Source organism: Alternaria arborescens (genome assembly GCF_004154835.1).
Source record: "Alternaria arborescens strain FERA 675 chromosome Unknown contig_12, whole genome shotgun sequence".
NCBI lineage: Eukaryota > Fungi > Ascomycota > Dothideomycetes > Pleosporales > Pleosporaceae > Alternaria > Alternaria arborescens.
In genome coordinates, this window is record NW_021167867.1 from 847,359 (window position 1) to 868,886 (window position 21,528).

Genomic DNA, 21,528 nt, shown 5'->3' on the forward strand with positions numbered 1-21,528 from the left:
ATCAACTTCGAGATATAACCATACTGGAAGCGTCGTAGCAACATCAGCGCGGGTATCCAAACGAAATTCAAGTCCAACTCGGCGTCTGTCACAGTCAACAAGAAGCCCAGTCTTCTCAGAAACGAAGTCATGATGCAACAACGTCAATGGAATATTGGATTGGTGGTTCAAGGTCCTTGGCTTCTAGGGGTAGGCCGGATTGAACTGCGTCGGGTTGAAAAATTGATTATTGTACAACTTCTTGACTTAATGAATGAACGAGGACCTATCTGAAAGAACCTGAATGTTAGTGATATCAATGAGACGGTGATATACTTTGATGTATGAGCATCCGTGTTTAATACTGATTTTCTTACATAATGAGGCCTGACGTCACCAAGTTGGGAGGCAAAGATGGCAGAGATTCATAGGAACATGAGTAAGCCCAGTGCGCCGAATAAGTTCGGTCGGTTTGGAACGCTAGATGATAACGAGGAGCAGACCCATCTTCAAACCAGGATTCATTTTAGACATATGGCTTTCGCTCTTGATACACATCCATAGAGGCGTGTAATGCCTGTTGGATTTACACTGAGAGACTAGGAGAGATACAGATGACCTTCACTACCCAGGTATGATGTAAACACATACTTTTCTCTTGCATGCGATCTCCAAGCTTCTCCTATGCCTTTGAATTGCTAGTGAGCTCTTGCGACATGTTCCCGTGAACTTGTAACAGATGATTGCCAGCGTAGCATGTAAGGCAACATGTTGGTTACGAATGTACAGCCATCCTAAGCCACCTCCAAGCCTGTAGAAGCCTGGAAATAATTCCATGACGTCTAGAAGCTATGGAAAAGTGAAAATTGCAGCTGCATAATCCCACTCACCTCGCGGATACTGAGAAGCACGGGATAAACACATGACAGGTAGATGGCAGCGAATCATGAGTGTCCTCTTACCAAGTCTGGAAAGCGACATCGCTGTCGCAAATCGCGGCCCGCAACACGTGTGTAATGCGCTACCAGGAGGAGCTGATGTTCAAACACGTAGTTGACCCGCGCATGGTACATGCAACAAACGTTGTGGGGGTTTGTAGGCTGCAGTCGCGAACGCATTCCATAGCCTCAGTGACCCCACGAGCTCCCAACGCAGACTGATCACAAGACACTGTGAGTGCCATTATAATCAATGAGTATCTTGAGCAACGGGCCGACGCAACGGTTGTCATGGGCGTTCGTCGAATATATGAGACATCGCTCTTCACGATAGGTATAGGCACTTGATACGATTACTCTATATCTTCAGCCCTTCTTCACATTTTCGAATCAAACTCCTCTACATATTAGCACCAACACTCCCTCTCTTCCCCCAATCTTCAGATCTTACAATACAAGTAACATATCAGCCCTACACGAAGCATCAGCGATCACATGAAGGAACCTCCGCGACAGGCGGGGCCATCACTTCGTCAAACCGAGCACGATCCTGGTGATATGTTTGCCGAGCGGCACTCCTATATCCCATCAAATACAGACAACAATCGTAGCTACTTCGAGGACAGTCCCAGAAACCTGGAATCCTCGCATGGTTACCGTGAGTCTTGCGGCCAGCATTACGGGACTGCAAACGACCTTAGCCAATTTCACACGCCGAACATCGGATTTGGTGCGGAAGATTTTAACTCGTATGATCCATGTGCTTCGATGCAGACACGGAGCAATATTCACAGCGATAATAACCTCCGGCTTCAATGTGGCGTCGAGAACTATGTTGAAATGACGAGCCCAAACTATCGAAAAGGCGAAGTTAGAACAAAAGATTCCCCTTCTGCATATACAATGCACCACCGGTCTGATTCCGCAGAAGTTCCCTCGCTCGCACCTATGCCATTGTCCAGGAACAGCAGCGCACCACCGCAGGCGGCAGGTCAGCATTATAGGCCATTCCGTGGTTACTTCCAAAATTCCGGGGAAGCGAAGGAATACCGTCGTAAGAAAATGCGGTTCAACCGTGAACCGTGGAGGGAACCTGCTAACGATCCAACCATCGAGCATGTCGAGCGCAATCGTAACATTAACGTAGAGCGCATCTACAACGCCATGATCTGCGGAGATTACGCCAGAGATAATGCTGGATCCACCGCACTCAAGAGATGGGTTGAAGAACCACACTACCAGTCGGATTTAGTAGAAGCTTACGCCCACAAGGTGTTCGATTGTTTAATCGAGCAGGTGAAGATGGGCTTCCGCGGGTGGCAGCAGAATGACTACGTTAACGATGAACGCAAGGGTGAGGACGAAGACAAGAACACCAACTGCGCTGGCCGTTTGGATAATATCGTCGAAGCTCTCCGGCTAGAGAAGACGATTTGCGAGAACGTCATGTGCTCAGCTTGGCAAATCCGCATGTTTGTCAACGCGCCCAAGGCATACTCTAAGCGCAAGGACCAGAACCGGGTGGGCAACAGCAAGAGGCCGAACGCCAAGGGTAACTGTGTAGTGGGAGATAACCTCCGGGCATCGAAGAGGTCCCGGACCGTCGCTACTTCACGGAGAAGACATACGCGAAATTACTCGTCAGCAGCCTCTGAGACGCAATTGTCTCGTGATACCACGCCACAGCAGGCTTTCGAATCATCAGGACTTCCGTACTTGACCTCGCAGACGATGCAGCGCGTTGCATTGAGCCCCCTACCTACTTTTCTGGCACCTCAGGCACCGTCGATGCATCCCTCACCTCGATCCCTCCATGCCCACAACACATCTGCGGCGTTGCCGTCCACACCACCACTGCGGGCGCAGCCATATAAATATCACTCCCAGCACATCTCGCGAAGACTTTCTGTCTCGCCAGGCCACCAATCGCCCTTCCTGCCCCCATCGCAGCCACTGAATCGCTCCATAGTGTCGGTCAGCCCTGACGATACGAAGCCAACAAACATGAATATGAACTCATGCCTCAGTCCTTGGAATCATGGTGAATCCCCAGGTTTAGCTCCGCCCAGCAATTTCGCATACACCGACCAAACTGGTATTTCAGAGTTTCCGGGGATCGAGCACTGGCAGCATAATGTGCAACCGTTTCCCACAGAAGACGCACTCAGCAATGCAAATCTTTTCGCACAACATCCTGAGATGGGCATATGTCTCGCCGACATGGAGCTTTCACCGACATACGCGTTGGGCGATGCTGCGGGGGAGGACGTCTTTAGTTTCTGGCAGCACCAAGACGATGTGCAAAAAATGACAAATGCTCCAAGCCACCGCCAGAATCAGTCTTAAGGCTTAGGAGCAAGTACTGCCATTGGACCCAGCAGCCATACATCCCGGTATTCGCAAACGCTAGAAAGTGCATCTGGATTTCTAACGTGCTTCCCTGTTTTTCTTGTACCACAGTACGTTGACCACCTGGATAGTGTGGTCACTTGTATCGATCGTTTGTTGTTAGGTATACGTTGATGTGGTATATAATAGTGGTTGTTTTTCTGTATGAATGCGATTCTCAGTCGATGTTCATCTGATGATGGAGTCAGGGGAGCTTCAGCGGCGTTGAATAGTCGTGTGGATGATGATGGAGCGGACATCATCCGCGGGGGCGTGGAAGCTCTATTCTTATGTTATAACTTATTGTTAGCATGTATTGTAATGGACCCCATATATGGTACCCATGGTTTCGCTGGTCGCCAAGTAAATTCGAACGGGACGCATCGTTCGGCGTCGATGACGTCATTAATATGAGCGCAAAGCCGCGCGCTTTACAGCTTCCATATCTCTCGGTCTTTCATCATCGTGACTGACAGAACAAGCACGCCAATATGGTTCCAATACCACACCGGGAATGGACTCAGCAAATTTAGCGACCAAAACACATCGAAAAGCCAGACAAGCTTGCACACGCGAGAGCTATTTCTTGTTCTATGCAACTATTCCGGTCTCAAGCAGCTTCCCAACCATATTTGGTCGATGAGATCGGCCGAATACATATCGTGGACGACAACCGGTGATAACCCACACCGTGGAAGCAGAAGACATCAATTCAATCACATTGAATAAAATCAATTTTCACGAAGTTAGTGGCTATGTACTACCCGAGGACATTCCAGGCAAGGCGCAATTGAAGATTTTACAGCCTCGCCCAAGCGAGCAAATAATGTGCATCATTGAATTGTATATTTACAACAGAATCGAACAGTAACTCCAACCATCTTCTCGCCCAATACGGGAATTTTGTCTATCGTACTTGTCTTACAGAACATATGTCAAGATCATCTAGACGCGGAAAGCACGGGGGTGGGCGCGCTGAGCGGCTACCATGCGGCGGACCTTGTCGGCGACACCAGTGCCGGCGTTGGCGCGGAGCCAGGTGATGAAGGTGTCGATGGTGAAAGACTCAGGGAGGCTGGAGTCGGAGCCAGAGTCGGAACCACCAGTGGCCACAGGGGTGGCGGCCTCCTCAGCGGCAGTAGGGGTGGGGGTAGCCTCAGGAACCGTGCTGGAGGGGGCAGCAGAACTGGCAGCAGGAGCGGAAGAAGCGACGGGGGAAGCAGAAGCGCTGGGCTTAGCAGAAGCTGAGGGAGCGGGAGACGATCCGCTGCCAGAACCGGAGCCACCGCCCATGGTGAAGTCGATGCAGGACTCGTAGGTCTGGTCGATTGAGGGAGCGTCCCAGAACCACTGAATGACACAGTCACCCTTGTTGGCGCACTCGGTGCTGACATCGGGCATGGTGATGTCGAAAGAGGTCCAGTCAGGGTGCTGAGACATGGGAGAGGAGGTAAGGGCATACTCGTCCCAGCTGATGAGGGGCTTGCCGATGACTTTGTCGGTGGCGATGTTGACGATGGAAACGTTGGCAACACCGTCGTGGGGCGCGCGGATTTCGACCTTCATGGGGATGACCTGACCAGCGGTGTACTCGAAGATCTCACCAGCGTCAGAGAAGGGAACACCCTTGCACTGCCACATGCGGCAGTCAGGGTGGTCACCCTGAAGGTTCTGGAGAGCACCCTGAACGTTTCCGTAGTGGTCCGAGGACTGGGTGTTGTAGACCTGGTCACCACAGGCAGCCTTGAGGCCATCGCCGGGCATACGGGGAGCAGGCTCGCTGATGAAGCCGTGGCCTGCGACGGAAGAGGCAAAGCCGGCAATGGCGGCGGCGACGGTGTAGGACTTCATTGTGATGGTTGATGGGTTGGTTGAGAAGAGTGAGAGTTGCTGTAAAGATTGACTGAAGCCTGGCTTCTGTGAACGAGTGTAATGAATGAGTGTGTGTTGAAAGAACGAATGTGAGGTCTCAGACCTAAGATGCACAAAGAAGCTGTAGTTGGAAGTGAAGAAACTGTTGTTTGATGGGAAGGAAACCGAGAGTACCAAGAGAGCTATATACAATACGACGACATGGCACTATTCCTCTTCACAACTCAATCTGTGGGCCGTGTCATTAAACATGCGAAACAAGTCCCCGATGGATTGCAGCCTCGAACAACGCTTGACTGTGCCCCCGATTCAAAACGACTCCGATGCCCTGCCTGTTCCTGAGATGCCAGACGTGGCGTGGGTCTTCTTGTCATGCTTGAATCGTTACTCCACCAGTCATAAGAAGCCTGAGCGCAGCTAAGATGGCAGGGTGCTGTTCGATACTGCGGGCCAAGCAAACATGTTCCCACGACAGCGGCCACCATGCCTGTTGACAGGACACCATCCGGTTCTCGTAATTGTCTAGCTCGAGACAGCAGTATAGACGAGCCGGCTTACCTGGTTGAAGCGCCCATGATCCCGGGTTGAAACGGTCGCGAACGTGCGGTGGGTTTCAGGTGTCCCGAGGCTTAATGCAAGGAACGGAAACGAGATTGTGGCGTGTCCCCACCAACCTGGTTGGCCGTATTGCAGGAGCTTCAACTGCGTCATACACAGCAGTACCGCGCGCTACCTTTTTGGCGATGCATCAAGCGCCATATGAGGCGTTGAAGATATCCTCTTTGCGGTTGATGAGGGCTGCAGAAGTTGCTGTGAGCTGGATCGGAAGGGGTCACCAACCAGCTCTAGCCCATCGGAGATTGGTGGGGTCGCTCAATCTCGCATGTGACGATGCTGAGTCAACGCCATCCTTCGTCAACACAACGCGTTCATCTCCGAGGTTGCTTCGCCACACAGTTGAACAAGAACGCTGAACTCATCTTCAGCCGATGCGACAAATGTGGAGAGTGGTTACAGAACGCGCAGCTTTGTTCAAGGGAAGGCTCGATGGCTGCCGCTTCTGTACCATCCAACCGGATGCTGCCCCTCTGCATCCGGACGGCTCTGTCTGCCAACTATAGTACTTGTTGAAGATGTGCAAGCGCTTGTCTACGGGTAGTTTCTTGAGAGATGCGGGGAAAATCGATGCTAAGGAAGCTTAACTGTACCCTATAATAGCCTCAAGCCCATGTTTACACCATCAAGTCCCATCGGAATGTAAGCCGCCTAGCGATCAACCATGCAGCTGAAGTCGCTTCCGTCTTTAGTACTAGTCTATCACGAGAGATCTAGATTTGTAGTCACAGGGACATAAGCTCTTCATGGGGTATTGTTTGGAGGATCCTTTTGGGAACACAGTGGTGACCAAGGAAGTGGTTATGCCTATGTACACATGAAAAACACATGTATATTGCTACTCATGACCATCACATAGACTCTGTCAAACCTCTTAGTTCTACTATGAAACGTTCATTGGTAGCATCACGCTAGTGGCCGGAGAACGGGAATGTCGCCATACCGTGGTCTCGATTGAATGCGGAGTCGACAGAGACATGTATCGAAGACGGAATCAACCCGGCATTCAACTCACGAGACATGTTAGCCGCGGCTATACCATATGCAACTCCAACTTGTTGGGTTGATTAAATACTGAGCAAGAGCTGTCGCTATATGATGTGCGCAATCTCATTCCTTATCGCTACAAACATCCACAGTGCTCTTTACGATGACCAGTCACGACTACTCTTCAACTACCGTGAACCGACATCAAGATGCGCATTATGATTCCGAAGAGAAGCTGCGTTATGAGCTTGCCAAGACGGTTACGCTCACTCCAGAACTCTATGAGCGCTTGTTTCTAAATCCGAAGACGCGAGTATCGGGGGACCTTCGTTCACGGTTTGGAAACCCAACGCCAGTGGGTGTGTTGGGCTTCTCGATTGCCGTTATGCCACTTGCGTGTGCCTTCAGTACGTCTATCATCATCTCAACACCCTCGCGTCTTGCTTCCATGTGTCTGACAACAACCATAGTGGGCTGGCAGGGCTCGGGCGGTCTCAGCGTCGCGACCGGTACAGTGAACATATTCTTCGGCGGTATGCTCCTTATCCTCGCAGGTATTGGGGAGTTCCTACTTGGGAACACATTCCCAATGATGGTATTCCTCGGATATGGTGCGCATTTCTTTGCTTACGCAACAACATTCGTTCCCGCTTTCAACTCGATTGGATACTTCAACCCGGATGGAAGCGGCACTGGCAGTCCTGGCACGTCGAACCAGACATCAGTATTTCTAGCAAGTTATGGTAAGTGAGCGCAGGTTTCCAAGGCGGTGTGTGAAACTGATCTGGCACCCAACAGCGTTCTACCTCATCGTCATGTGCATTCTATCCTTCATATTCCTCCTCGGCTCGTTACGCGTCAACGTCGTGTTTGTCCTAATTTTTATGTTTGCGACAATCGGGTTTGGTCTCGGCGCTGGGGCCTTCTTCAACCTTTCCAATGGAAATGCTGTGGTTGGAACGAGGTTGGCTACGGGTACAGGTGCTTGCTTCTTTGCGGCTAGCGTGCTAGGCTTCTACTTCTTGCTGGCTCTGATTATTGCGATCATGGAGTTGCCGGTGCCGGACCTGCCTGTATGCGACCTGAGTATGGTGATCAAGGCGAGGCCAAGAGGTGTGATCAAGGAAGAGTAATGGGTGTGGGATAGATGCAGTCAAAAAGCTCGTGACAATGCGGCTGGCTACTGTTCAAGGTACTATAGCCGGCAGGCGGCTCGTCGTGTTATAGTTTCAAATGTCATGATGTTCAATGAACAGAGGATTGGTTCGCTACAGTTACGGACGATCATGGCTGGTGTTCATGCCTGTAGTGTGCTAAGCGCCTCAGCGCATCGCTTCGGTGAGGCACGCGCAAGTGCTCAGCGTCCCGAGTCTTTTTTGCCTTCTCCACTTCTACACCTCTAATTTTGACCTGCAGGATCACGACACCTGCGGCCAGTGTCGATATCACGCCTATGATTACGTCTCACTGACGCGCCACACAAGGCGTTCCATACTCACGTCTTTACGTCTCAGCATGTCCATCGCATTTTGTGCTCTCTCCAGTAGTGTCGCACCATCTATCATCCTTTGCTTCTGTGGTGTCACGACACCGGCCTTCAACATAGCGGGCATGATGTCGGGCTGAAGATGGTGCTTGAAGTACTCATTCTGTGTGCTGTTAGCAGTGCGCTCCTGAGCAACGGACCAGCTATACTCACGTTTAGGTAGAAGTGCGTTCGCACGCCCCTGACGTCGACACCATCGCTCCACTCTGCCACTTTACCCACATCCATCTCATATTCTGGATCCTGCGTCTCGGTTGAATCGCGCAATATCACCGGTAGCAGTATTGCAACCTTCGATCTAGGTTTCGCGATCTTGGCGATTGGTGCGATGCTACCGCTCTGGCTGCCGATGCAGTCATAAATCAAAGGAATGCCCTCGTCACCACCAGCGTTTGAAATACATGCAACAACATCTGCACTATTGTAATCGAATACTTGGGTTGCACCAAGGTTGCGTAGTTTCTCGTGGTGCTTTCGAGACGCCGTTGTCAGGATGTTCCTATAGCCGTAGTAGTGCAAAATCTGAATGGCGAACTGGCCGACGGACGAGGAGCCACCCCAGATTAATATCGGTACATCAATATTACCTGGCACATAAGACTCGTTCTTTGGCCAGGGCATTTCGAGAGCCAGATCGGCTGTGAAGGAATGGAATACTGTCACGAAGTTGTTGGGTAACGTTACAGCTTCGGCCAGAGTGAAACCGTCTGGTAACTACAATATGTCAGCATCAGCCTGATCAACCGGGAGACTCAACACTATCTACCTTCGCCAAGAGCCATTCGTCTGTTGTGCAGAATTCTTGATGAGCCTTTTCTACTTGAGTCCTCCAGGTGAAGCCGAAGACCTTATCCCCAACTTGTAGTCTCTTAGCATCTGGCCCCAATTCGACTACTGTACCAGCTACACTGTCACCAAGAACTTGGGGATGCTTCACGAGCAAAGCGCCATCGTTCTGATGAAGGTCCAAGGGCGTAGAAGCTGTCCACTCGACACGGACACGGACTTGCTGCTCTACTGGAGTAGCAGTAGGAACTTGGATTATGCCAAGACGTGCTTTCTTGGCTACTGTCGCAACTGCAGAGTGTGTAGACATCGTAAGATAATATTAAGAGTGGACGCTGCGCGAAGCACAAAGAGCAACAAGTGATGATCAAGGAGGTAGGATCGAGTGGATATGTTTTCATGTATCTCAACTCCCTCGTGCTGCAATTTATACCCGTTTGCGGTGTTCATATGTGCGTCCAACATTACAAATGCTTGTGGTAGATGAACGCGCTAGCAAATATTTCCACATTGGGGTTAGATCCTCACCTGGGCAGTCTTTGATCACATGAATCATTACAGACCAAGAAAAAAATGCATAAAAATAGCTATATTTATGTTTCTGTAATCCGACGGTCGTCTTCAGAGTGAAGAAGGCTTTAGCACATGTAATGCTACCGCATTGCTTTGTTCCCCATTACAACCTACTGTATTGCATCCTGCGAGATTGGCGCAGTCCAGCTACCATGGTACAGCGAACTCACTATGTTTACAGCACTTCTGGTTCGTGGGCAGTTTCTGTATTAGATATAATATGCTCTGTCGGAATTATGAGTGGCTCGTCTGCTCTGTACCATTTCAACACCAGTGATGAAGTGGTCGACAAAACATGGTACAGCCGGTTCGCTTGCGCGAATTGACCATAAAGGCCTATACAGCATCCAAAGGTTCTGGGTACAAAAACCGAGAACTTTGCTATCGCGCGCTGTCTCTCTCTATTCACATCTAACATGAACGTTCAATGAGAACAAAGTCAGACTATATAGGTATCTTGTCAAAGATACCTTTTCTCACAAGACACCGTACCCACGACGACGACGACAACAGCAACAACAACAACAGCTATGAGATACTTCGCATATCCCTTCCCTGTTCAAGGAAACGCATATTCTCGCATAACCGAAAGCCGCCGTAACGACATCACGATTGGGCTTCAAAGCTCCGAAAGGATCTCTAATCGCACATCTCGCCAATCACCCACCAAAGAGAGTGACGATACGTACATCCAGCGTATTGAAGGGAAACACGCCAATACGGTGGATAAATCAGCCCCCAAGTGCGGCGATCTTGAACGAGCGATCTCCAAGAAATTGAAGGGATTGGCAAAAAAGACATTCCAAGCTTTTTGCAAAAAGCCAAAGAACACCATTCAAGCTACAAACCCGGGACAAAAAGCCAATGCATATGGCCAGTACTCACAGCCATATGTTTTCCGGTAAATAAGAAGGTCAATGTCCTTATTGGCTCAAAGATTATTCGTTGCCGAACGCCACTTACTGCTACTCCTCATATGGTATCCTGGATGTAGCAACTATTTGGGATTAGCGTGCGGTATTTCTCTACAACACAACACTACCTAGGTATCGTCGAAGGATTCCTCAATGCCGCGCTTGAGGGATATATGAGTTCACGAATAGCGACCCCTTGTACACTCATGTACTGGTGTCGGTCTTTCGCATTTCTTCTTCGCACTGCGCGGGTATGGACCTATCACCTCGACATCTATACGGCAATCATGAATACGTTTACCATCAAATAAGCGAAGAAGAAGATTCCAGAAGCGACTATCCTTTCGTCACATCTGATGACGATCAAACCTTCAGCCGCACGGGGATACCCAGCGAGAATCGCACAGCACCCAAACCATTACAAAGCGTCAGAGGAGCGCCTCGAAGACACGTATATGCTGATAAAGAGACACAAACAACACCAAATTTGCAACCAAAATCGCCATATACTACCTCAGCATACGCGTCATCAACCTACTCAACCTCTACCATGCAAACCTTCTTAGATACCATCCATACTGAGCCCAGCACCTGTCATGGAATCCGCCCAACAGATTCCAGACCGTCCAAACCCTCCGAAGCATTCCCCATTATGGACAGCGCTATCGAACTCCGCACCCTCACACCCGCCTACCCTCATCGTTACCCGCCTGGCATCGTTGTCATCAAGACGCTCGACGAACAAGGCATTGAAGTTTTCGAAGAAACGGATCTCACGCATCGAAATGCTCACTTCATAGACCCCAAGCCCACTGCAGTCACAAAGGTTGAGCTTACTGGTGTTGTGCAAAGAACAGGGAGAGCTGGGTTGATGGAGAGAGCTTTGGGGAGGATTGTTGACGCACTGGCAAGAGATGAAGATGACAGATGACTTGAGGAAGAAACAGAGCACCCAAGACCAATGGCCTGATAGTGGCGTTAGAGCCACATGCACGACGCATCGTTACGTTGCGTCAACGTTGCCGCTGCAATACTATTCAGCAGTCACCTTCGGTTACTCTACACTCATGACCAACTCAACAGAAACAGACACGCTCGGCTATTTGACTGTACCCGCGGTCATTAAACAGGCGACGAGAAATAATCCAAAACTGGAAGCTGAGATATGGTTGATTGCTCAAGGACTCTCGCTGTGAGCTGGTTAACGTTGAGGAAGGGGCTATCAAGAGATGCATAAATCAAATTGCCAGCCTACTAAGGATGGATAGACGTAAGTTGCATATTGGCGTAATGTTCTCGCGGTGACCTTTGATCGTGGTCGGGACGAGATATTGGTATGAAAAGGAGCGCAGCTTATGGAACGCGTTGGTTCTTTTATGTTGAGGATAGCCCAAAATATCACTGACAACTCCATTCACACGCCCTTCGTCTTCCTCCAACTACAATTTGGTACCAATCATCAAATCATTCACCATATGGTTTCTTGCAGCTCAGGTGTGCATTTCCAGCACGACGCCGTGTGGGCCTCCATCCTCAGCACCGTAGTTTAGCTCGAACCAGTAGACGTCCAAATATCTCTTGCTAGCAGGATGAATTACGAATTGCGCTACATTTCCTTTGGGGCACAAGAACCACTTGCTGACAACCTCCATTGCGCCGTTCATAGACAGCACGTATGTATCGTAGTGCTCGGTTATGGCTGGCTTGTTGTTCCAGGTAGTGCCGCCGTTGACAAGCTTGGGTTCGATGCGTGAGATGTTGATGGCGAAAGGTGCTTCACCTTTGAGGCTGAACGGAGCATTCTTAAAGGTGTCAGTGTTGATGAGGAATCGGAGGCGACAGATATTTGCGGCATTATCGGGGACATCGTAGTTGACTGCTGTCCATTGCTCATCAAGGGATCTGTCCTAGTAGAGGTAAGTATGATCCAGACGATTGCGTGTGTGTGTATTGTTGTTAACACGTACGTCGTAGCTGACGCTCGCGTTGTTCTGGGTCGGAAAAGCGGTATCTGGCTGAGACTTCTTGAGAGGCAGAAGCATGTGCGGGAATTGCGTATCAAGCAGAATCGCAAAAGCTGGTAGGCCAAACACGACAAGAAGGAGAGCGGAGACACGCATGTTGGATATATGAGAAGTGATGAATGCTGTTGCTTTGTTGGAGTTGGAGCTGCTGATACTGAGATATGGATGCTTCACTGTTGGTGTTCTTATATCTGACAGTGAAGCACAACAAGGCTCGCGTTGTAACACTTGCCTGGCGATCCAGAAGTCAACATCAAGGTCGTGACGCCCTTGACTAGGTTCTTGTAAGATGTAAGCAAATGTCTACAAATAGAACGGAACTTGCACTCGCTGCAGCCAAGGAAGCAGCGAACAGCGTCACAACGACCAACTTTGATACGGCGAATGATCAATGATACAACGGTCAATACAAGTCCCGGTAACACAAATACATGCTCAATGTGCTCAACAATGCAGCGATGAATCAACTTTTTCCAAGAAAACAAGGTGTGATGCAGCTGTCATTCGCGTATCGGTACAGTGCGCTAGGATTGAGAGCCAAAGTACAGGTAGTTCTAAGGTACCAAACGGGTAGTTGCAGGAATCGCATGACTCATTTAATAATTTTTCGAATTAATTAGCTTCTGCTCAAAATTTCAACAAGCAAACTCAGGTTTTGTGATAAAACAAGTCATGTACTATGTTGCGGAGCATCAGCGGCTAGGCATACACTCTGCCTTGTTGTGAACAACTGTGAAGTTTGGTATCACGATACGTCCAGTCTTCTCCAAGTATCAAATAAGCCGTGCTACCTGAGGCCAAATGTCAGGAACAACAACGGAATGCGATGACGTAAAAGCGCGTGATGTGGATGTCAGTGCTCATGACACAACTCCTAAACTTTCATCACACCACTGTGTCTTAAGGTTTGGCGGCGTTGAGACTGTAGTCGAGTTGTGACTTTGGAATGATGTGTTTGAAGTCATGTTCTCGATCGCAACAAGATGTGTGTAGCTTGTGTACTAGCATAACCCTTTTTTTGGCGCTATCCTTGGATGAGGATGTATAGCCAAAGCTCCACCGAGCATGCCACAAGTTGTAGAACTGAAGAAGAACTGTGTCGACGCGTACAAACACGTGTTATGCCTACACAAGATGATAAGTGAGTATTGCCTGCGCCCACAAGCATCGGATCTGAAAAGTGCTATCGACAAAGGATCAGAGTATTCGGGACCGACCAGCTTGTCTGGGGCCAGCCCCACTATTTTCGGAAGATATACAGCTGAAGAAGATTATGACCTAGTGTGATCGTCACAGTAGTAGCCAGCCTCTGATAACCAGCGGCTCGTTGTGGAGCTATTACATAGAGTGCCTTGGATACGTGAGATATTGGTAAGATGGTAACGTGATACGAAGAGGAGAAAGCCAGAAGCAAGTAGCTGCTCGCGTATAAGGCTACATGTTACACATTGAATTTGTGTTTGGATCCGACCACGTTCAAGAGGAAAGGTGAAAGCATTGGGAAGTGGAGAGGTTGGGGGTGACGTAGTGGTCCGGCGATGCAGCGGCTTTGGGGTCTCGGCCAATGACGCCGTCGTCATTCCTCAGCGTTATGGCATCGCACATGTAGCCTGAGCATCGCACTCAACAGCCAACTGTACACGTGGTAATCTCACCAACTCGATGACGGCTTTGAGCTTGCCAGCATGGCATCCTTCTCGAGATTGCGACCCGCCTTGAAACGCGGTGCGGCCAGACTCGCCGCCCCTCATGTCCAACACGTCCCTTTCCGACGAAGCCTCTACCTCGCGCCGCCATACCTGCTCGACGACTACATACCGCGTTACCAACTGTTGTCCTCGGTAGACGCCGCGAAGAAACGATCCCTGGCCTACGCGCATTTGCGCGAATGTAACCTGTGTCCTCGGCTTTGCGGTGTCAACCGCTATAAGACGACGGGTGTATGCCTGATAGGAGCCGAGACTGTGAAGGTGAATACCATCGCTCCTCATTTTGGCGGTAGGTCGAAGCTGTTGAAGCCCGGGATCGCGCGCGCTAACGTGAACCAGAGGAGCCCTGTTTCCAGGGACACAACGGATCTGGATCAGTTTTTTTCTCTGGGTGCAACCTGAGATGCGTCTTCTGCCAGGTAAACGCCTCTTATTCCATGGTCACATGTGCGCTAAATTTATATCTAGAACCACGACATAGCCCACCAGCGCAATGGTTTCGATCTTACGCCCGAGGAGCTTGCCGAGTGGTTCATGAAGCTGCAGGACGTGGGCCGGGTACACAACATCAACCTCGTTACACCCGAGCATGTCGCACCCCAGGTTTGCTTGGCCATCCTGCACGCGCGTGAGCTCGGTCTGCACATACCCATCATTTACAACACGTCGTCGTTTGATTCGCTGGAGAGCATCCAGTTAATGGATGGCCTGGTTGACATTTACCTTCCCGACTTTAAGGTCTGGAGTGACAAGACAAGCAGGCGGTTGCTCAAGGCCGACGGCTACACAAAGGTGGCTATGCAAAGCATCAAGGCTATGCACGACCAGGTCGGCGACCTCTGCTTCACCGCAGACGGTATTGCCAAGAAGGGAGTGCTTGTGCGCCATCTGGTCATGCCGGGGAAAGAGGACGAGGGTAGGGAGATCATGAAATGGCTTGCGGAAAATGTGAGCAAAGACATCATGGTCCACATTATGGAACAGTATTTCCCGAGAGCCCATGTGGGTAAGGAGCGGCGTGGCCGTGCAGGTCAAGATGTCGTTGAGCCAGGCGGTGCTGAAGCATCGGCTTCGACCAAAAAAGACGTTAGATATTCAGACATCACTCGTCCTGTAGACTTGAATGAGGTAGCTTCAGTCAAGAAAGCCGCTGAAGAAGCTGGCCTTTGGAGGTTTGTCGAAGCATCGAGGCATGGCGGCTTCAACATCTGAGGCGGCCTTTAATGCACAACCTGCTTTTCTGGCAGATGTCATTGGCAAGTCTTTGTTCTGTCACTGCATGTTGTTGTTCACATAGGCTGCGGGCTGCACCATGAGGAAGGCACGAGTGGAGGATTCTCACCCACAGCTGCGGTTCGCAGGCCGCGCTTGCTTCAAACACAACTCAAGTATGTTATCGCCTGGAATCGATCGAGAACTCCGTCACCTCACACAACACTGCAAACACAGAACAGCATATTGATTTGTGCATTACTACGAGACCCTCCGACATCATGGACAGCATTGCCGACATGGAACGAATCGTCCATGACCTCAAGGTTAACCGAGACACTTGGCAGGCCGTGGCGCTCCAATACAAAGAGGCTTTCGAGACGCAATCAAACCGCCTGCAACAATTACAGGACGTATGTTTTGCCGCGCAAGCTGAACTAGAGAACGAGTGCGCTCAACGTCAACGACTTCGGGCAGTTTCTGATGGGCGCGACAACCACCACCCTACATCCCTCGATGGTGTTGAAGATCTTGAAGTTAATTTCACTTCTGGTACAGCTGCAGTGTATGCACCAATCAGGACTGAGCATCGCCAACTACGTTTGTCTTCAGAGGACTGCACCAACCCTTTGTTCGAACGCGTGCAGGAGTGCACTACCCAGCGGAACTACGGCACTGCTTTGGTCGAGGTCGAGCGTCTTTTGCGCGGCCCGCTTAGCTGCAAAGCCCGCGCCGAAGGCTTGCTCCTAAAGAGCAACATCCTACGCGCTTCAGGACCCGATGCGCTCCTCGATGCGCTAGCTACGTGTAGCGAAGCCGTAGATCTATGCGATCGTCTCTCCGAACTCCAGGACTTCTTACCTAGGATACGATTTCAGCGCAGCCTATTATGTTACGAGCTACGTCTACTGCAGCAAGACCGAGAAGCCTTCAGTACCATCAGTGACAACGAACTACTTCCTGCTAAAGCCGGCGAGCTTTCAAAGTCTTGCGATGATGACCAGCATCTGCTGCGCTGTACCAAGCGTCGGTCGGGTTTTGATGAGAGTCGCACTATGGAAGGCTTGCTCGCTCAACTGGAAGATAAGAATGCAGAGGTTTCAGGGCCATAGAATTAATAGACTTTCGGCACGCTGATCTTCCCTAGAATAAACGCAGACGTACGAGTGCGCAACTTAGGCAGCGCGCCGCCGCAAAAGCGAGACGAGTGTCTTTACCCTACCGCTGGGTTAAGTCAACGAGCGATGGACCTCACCGAGAGTAACGTCCTATAATCGTACTAGTCTATCACGACGAGAAGGCAAGGTAGACGCCACGATTAGCTAGGCGTGTGGTGAGCTTCACCACCAGGGCTCCTTTGGTGAGGTGCATCTCATTGTTCGTACATCGAATGTTTTCAACCATTGCGTTGGGTATCCCGGCAGTCTTTGTCGCAATTGCCCTATGTCGCGCAAGGCTGCATACCACGAACAAAGACGTCTTAGCGTGTGTTGGACCAGGCGACTGCGCACTCAAATAACGTACTTATCTTATCTAAACTGCTTCGCCAGTAATGTGTCACAACACCAAATTATTAGGAAGTCTTGCAATTTCGTCTCCCGACTGATGAGTTCGAAATGTCTATACATGCTATACTATCGCCGGGCGTGTGTCCCTCTCCTGATGAGCTTCCCCAGCACAACGAATCTCGCATTGAGGATGTTCGCGCATTCATCAGCGATTTGCCTTTCCCGGAAGTGCGAAGTCGATCTTGGGATCGCGCGTCACCATCGAGTTTGTCTTTTCAAGAAAATGAAGACGTTATTGGCATCGATGGCACAACGGAAAAGTCCACCCTTGACGGTATTCCTACCGAATTTACAGAGCATGATGGATACAGGAATCGCATGCGAATGGTTCAATGCCAACTATACCTGTTGCGTTGCGAGGTCTTACAGTCTAGAGCTAATGCTGTCGAACCAAAACCTTGGACTCATTGTCCAAATTTATCCACACCCAACCACTATCGCGATATTCTGAAGTGTGCCAGGTACGCGCAACGTCTGGCTGAAGCAATATCCAACCACGACTTACAAGCACGCTCCAAATACTGGTATGGACGAGGATGTGCTGGTTTAGGCGATTGGGAGTCCGCTATAAGCCATTTCGCAGCTGCTCTGAAGCTGCATGTACCGAACAGCAAACCACGTAACCGTATGCGTCGGCAGAGAAGTGCGCTGAGATTCAAGAAGCATGATGCTAATTTCCTTCTGCGAAGTGCAACACGCCACTATGACTTATGTACCCAGAAAAGAAAAGATGCGTGTAAGACTGCTCATACGCGGGAAGAGGACTCCGGCCACATCGGAGAGTCTGGCGTCGGAGCGCCTACGGAATCATCTTGGATGCCCTATTATGAAAACATGGTTCATCGCTCAAGGGAGAAGTCGACAACCGGGAAGCGGTCAGCGCTCGATCAACTTCTCTTGGGCAAATCTGCGCCCATCCTCGATGAAGAAGTCGTTCTCACTGAAGAAGAGATCATTGCTATCAAGAAGAGACTGAAACTGAATGACGGCAAACGAGAAGTTCGAAAGACCTTCGACGCGAAAGAGTGGCTGTATATCCTGCGCGGTGATAACATTGAGCGCAACAGTGTTGACAGTCAAGATACAGTGTCTGACACCGTTCAAAGCCGTCACAGCGAGCCATCTCAGGCACCATCACCAGCTTCTATCATCACGCCACCACAATCCTCACCCAGCATTCCACATAATCTAGGCGCTGAAATGGATTGCGCAGGCTACGACAGTGGCAGCGTGACACCGTCGCTCTTCGAAAGTCCAAGGTCGCCCTTGTTGAACGGAACCAATAAAACAGCTCCCCCGCCAATGGTGGATGTCCAAAGCTGTCGCGACGTAGAATCACCGCTCATAAGTTCAAGCTCACAAGGGTGCTAGGATTGGTGAAGCTGTGCAAATCTCGTTCAACTCAATGGGTCTAGAGATGGAGAAGCATTAACATGAGGAAGAGTGAGGAAGGGTCAAGTCTGACATCGATACACAGGTTGTTGATATTGAAAATGCTGTGGGTACGCCTGTTAGTGAGATGGTAGTGATACTCCAGCGAGTAGGGCTGGTGATAGGTGACTTTTTGCGTAATAATTGAAAGGATGGTATAAGAGTGTTTGTCCAATTCACAATAGTACATTGGCCACGTTAGAAGCATCGACTGAGTGTTTCGATGTCACAGAACCATGGCACTGTGGTGAAGATAGACCTCCGTGGACTTGTACGCCGTTTTGAAACATCATTGTATCACTAATATGAGCCCATTCGCGTAAAGAAACTCGTCGGGCGTATACTTGTCTGCATTCCATGGCTGAGGTGAGTACTTGTTCTGCCGCATTGGGTCGAACCGGAGGGCTTGTCCTTGCTGATCCGCTACGTGCCGCTTGCAGCTGCGACTCCACAGCACTCACGCTTGGCCCGCTTGCGGATCCCACTGAACTGTACAAATTAGCCAACCCGCGATCTCACCGTGCTTGCCAGGTGTTCATGAGGAGGACAATAGGTTCGTGATTTGGTGTCATCTGGTAAATAGAATTGTCAAAAGAAAGAAGCGTGTACTAGAAGTATCATGAGCACAATGAATAAGCTATCAAGAGGAGTATAGTCGACGTAGTTCACCCACGAAAGCCAAGGGGATCTCAGGGCGAGGATGAAATATGGATGTACTTTGGCAGTTTTTCCGGTCAGCGCCTTGGTTCCGCTGGTAAGGAACCCTACCTGCATGAGCGATATGCAGATACGTGCCGTCGGCTATACTGATGCATGATGCTGGCCAATAAAAGGACCAGGATCATCCTCTTGGATCATCATTACTCGCTGTACAAGATGCCCTGTAATCTAAAACGCCGACGTCGAGCACCTTCTAGAGATAACCTTAGCACGACAAAGAACTTCCCGTTGTTAAGGTCTTCTATTTCAACACAACCACCACACAGGAGGCTCATTGCAACTACGCTCCTCGTATCCTGAAATTCAATCGTCCATGCGGCTCATCTTGAATCTTTTTCTCACAGCTGTGCTGGGTCTTGTATCTGCGGCCAGTGCGACACCATGTCAGGTGCTTGATGTCGGCTTCGACTTCGTATGTCTTTTCCCAAACATGACTGCATACCCAAGACTAAGCTGAGCCTTTGTCAAGATAATCATCGGAGGTGGAACAGCTGGCCTTGCACTGGCCTCCCGACTCAGCAAGGCTCTGCCAAGTCATTGTGTTTTGGTAATCGAAGCTGGCCCGGACGGACGCCACGAGCAACGAATTTATATACCCGGGTTAAGAGGTTCGACCTTTGGCTCCTCTTATGATTGGAGTCTCCCAACTGTGCCACAGGCTGCAGCAAACAATCGGACTATAGGTCACAACCGTGGTAAGGTCCTAGGGGGCACCTCGGCCCTGAATCTGCTTGTCTGGAACCGTGCCACTGTCAAGGAATACGATGCATGGGAAGAGCTTGGGAACCCGGGGTGGGGGTGGCAGAATATGTATCCAAGTATGCTGAAAACCGAAGTAAGTCATAGTCGTACAAAACGTATGTCAAACATTCACTAAGTTCGCACTTTCGCATCTGCAGAACTTTCAACGCCAAAATGGCACCGCACAGTACGGCGTCGACGGTGTTGGATATGGCGGCCCGATCCAAGTCGCTCTGACCGAAAATCCACCGCCCCAACTCCAAGCTTGTATCCCAACTCTGACCAGTCTTGGACTGCAAGAGAACCTTGACTCGTTGAATGGCAACAACCTTGGTGTCATGTACCAGCCGGCCACGTATCGCGCGTCCAATCACACACGGTCCTACTCAGTTGATTATATTCCAGAAGCTGGCGATAACCTGGCTTTCATGTTTAACACTACCGTTCATAAAGTGCAGCTCAACACGAAGGGGTCGAAGGCGACTGGTGTCGTGCTCATGAACGGCACATTAGTGAAAGCCAGGAGGGAAGTAATTGTCGCAGCCGGGAGCTTACTTTCCCCAAAGATACTGGAACTTTCCGGAATAGGTCAGAGAACCGCGTTGAACGACGCTGGTATCAAGCAAGTTATCGAACTCCCTGGGGTTGGCGAGAACTTACAGGATCATCTCCGAATCCAAACAACATACGAACTCAAACCTGACGTACTTGGGGTAGATGTTCTGAAATACAACACGACATTGGCAGCTATTGAGTTGGAACGTTGGAAACGTGGCCAGCCATCTTTGTACCAATACGCTGGTAGCTGTTATGGCTTTCTGAAGTGGAAACAGGCTCTTGGCGACGACAGCAAGCTCGTCCAACTGGCGATGCAATCAGCGAATATGTCAAACCCTGTGGACCGGAAGAAGCTTGAGCTGCTCACTGGCCATGGATCTGGAGCGCCAGATATCGAGGTCGTATTCAGCGATGGTTATATTGGAACGACTGGATATCCAAAGAACGGTACAACTGGCTACGGCAAGCAGTATGTGACACTTCTTGCTGGTGTCCAGCACCCATTCGCCAGAGGATCGGTACACATCAATGGATCTGACCCTCTGAACAAGCCCCTAGTGAACCCGAGATATCTAAGTACATCCTATGATCTGGAGGCTTTGATATTAGCAGCAAAGTATACGCGAAGAATGGCTAAGACTGCTCCTTTCAAGAACGTCTGGGTTTCCGAATTCGACCCTGGTATGGACACCGAAACAAACGCAGACTGGGAGACGTACATCAGGGATAACGTATTTACATTCTACCATCCACTAGGTACTTGTGCGATGTTGCCGAAGAAAGACGGTGGCGTGGTTGACCCAAAACTGAGAGTTTATGGCGTGGGGAATCTCCGGGTTGTGGACGCGAGCGTAATTCCGATGATCATCTCTGCACACATCCAGACAGCAATCTATGGCATCGCAGAGAGGGCAGCGGAGATCATCATGGCGGAGTACCGCTGATGGGAAGGCTCCGGAGTTGCGAT

The 21,528-nt window shown here is 50.1% G+C and overlaps 10 protein-coding genes across 10 annotated transcripts; 7 read left to right on the forward strand and 3 right to left on the reverse strand.

The window, feature by feature from the left end:
• Positions 1 to 1,820: 1,820 nt before the first annotated feature.
• AA0111_g6095 (hypothetical protein) lies at positions 1,821 to 3,263 on the forward strand (the record flags this gene model as incomplete). The annotated part of the gene is made up of 1 exon (XM_028652280.1): positions 1,821 to 3,263. One exon carries the CDS (start codon positions 1,821 to 1,823, stop codon positions 3,261 to 3,263), a length of 1,443 nt encoding a protein of 480 aa, XP_028506535.1.
• Positions 3,264 to 4,250: 987 nt separating this feature from the next.
• Positions 4,251 to 5,156, reverse strand: AA0111_g6096 (hypothetical protein; the record flags this gene model as incomplete). Its single annotated transcript, XM_028652281.1, has 1 exon — positions 4,251 to 5,156. The coding sequence occupies one exon, from the start codon at positions 5,154 to 5,156 to the stop codon at positions 4,251 to 4,253; it is 906 nt and encodes a 301-aa protein (XP_028506534.1).
• Positions 5,157 to 6,942: 1,786 nt separating this feature from the next.
• Positions 6,943 to 7,912, forward strand: AA0111_g6097 (hypothetical protein; the record flags this gene model as incomplete). Its single annotated transcript, XM_028652282.1, has 3 exons — positions 6,943 to 7,186; positions 7,250 to 7,522; positions 7,578 to 7,912. The coding sequence occupies 3 exons, from the start codon at positions 6,943 to 6,945 to the stop codon at positions 7,910 to 7,912; spliced, it is 852 nt and encodes a 283-aa protein (XP_028506533.1).
• A 324-nt stretch (positions 7,913 to 8,236) lies between these two features.
• AA0111_g6098 (hypothetical protein) lies at positions 8,237 to 9,421 on the reverse strand (the record flags this gene model as incomplete). Its single annotated transcript, XM_028652283.1, has 3 exons — positions 8,237 to 8,428; positions 8,479 to 9,039; positions 9,092 to 9,421. The coding sequence occupies 3 exons, from the start codon at positions 9,419 to 9,421 to the stop codon at positions 8,237 to 8,239; spliced, it is 1,083 nt and encodes a 360-aa protein (XP_028506538.1).
• Positions 9,422 to 11,148: 1,727 nt separating this feature from the next.
• AA0111_g6099 (hypothetical protein) lies at positions 11,149 to 11,529 on the forward strand (the record flags this gene model as incomplete). The annotated part of the gene is made up of 1 exon (XM_028652284.1): positions 11,149 to 11,529. The coding sequence occupies one exon, from the start codon at positions 11,149 to 11,151 to the stop codon at positions 11,527 to 11,529; it is 381 nt and encodes a 126-aa protein (XP_028506537.1).
• A 559-nt stretch (positions 11,530 to 12,088) lies between these two features.
• Positions 12,089 to 12,718, reverse strand: AA0111_g6100 (hypothetical protein; the record flags this gene model as incomplete). The annotated part of the gene is made up of 2 exons (XM_028652287.1): positions 12,089 to 12,505; positions 12,566 to 12,718. 2 exons carry the CDS (start codon positions 12,716 to 12,718, stop codon positions 12,089 to 12,091), a joined length of 570 nt encoding a protein of 189 aa, XP_028506317.1.
• Positions 12,719 to 14,307: 1,589 nt separating this feature from the next.
• On the forward strand, positions 14,308 to 15,543 carry AA0111_g6101 (hypothetical protein; the record flags this gene model as incomplete). Its single annotated transcript, XM_028652288.1, has 3 exons — positions 14,308 to 14,620; positions 14,671 to 14,750; positions 14,800 to 15,543. The coding sequence occupies 3 exons, from the start codon at positions 14,308 to 14,310 to the stop codon at positions 15,541 to 15,543; spliced, it is 1,137 nt and encodes a 378-aa protein (XP_028506316.1).
• Positions 15,544 to 15,824: 281 nt separating this feature from the next.
• On the forward strand, positions 15,825 to 16,655 carry AA0111_g6102 (hypothetical protein; the record flags this gene model as incomplete). The annotated part of the gene is made up of 1 exon (XM_028652289.1): positions 15,825 to 16,655. The coding sequence occupies one exon, from the start codon at positions 15,825 to 15,827 to the stop codon at positions 16,653 to 16,655; it is 831 nt and encodes a 276-aa protein (XP_028506319.1).
• A 504-nt stretch (positions 16,656 to 17,159) lies between these two features.
• AA0111_g6103 (hypothetical protein) lies at positions 17,160 to 18,482 on the forward strand (the record flags this gene model as incomplete). Its single annotated transcript, XM_028652290.1, has 1 exon — positions 17,160 to 18,482. The coding sequence occupies one exon, from the start codon at positions 17,160 to 17,162 to the stop codon at positions 18,480 to 18,482; it is 1,323 nt and encodes a 440-aa protein (XP_028506318.1).
• Positions 18,483 to 19,575: 1,093 nt separating this feature from the next.
• On the forward strand, positions 19,576 to 21,505 carry AA0111_g6104 (hypothetical protein; the record flags this gene model as incomplete). Its single annotated transcript, XM_028652291.1, has 3 exons — positions 19,576 to 19,674; positions 19,732 to 20,097; positions 20,162 to 21,505. 3 exons carry the CDS (start codon positions 19,576 to 19,578, stop codon positions 21,503 to 21,505), a joined length of 1,809 nt encoding a protein of 602 aa, XP_028506313.1.
• Positions 21,506 to 21,528: the final 23 nt, after the last annotated feature.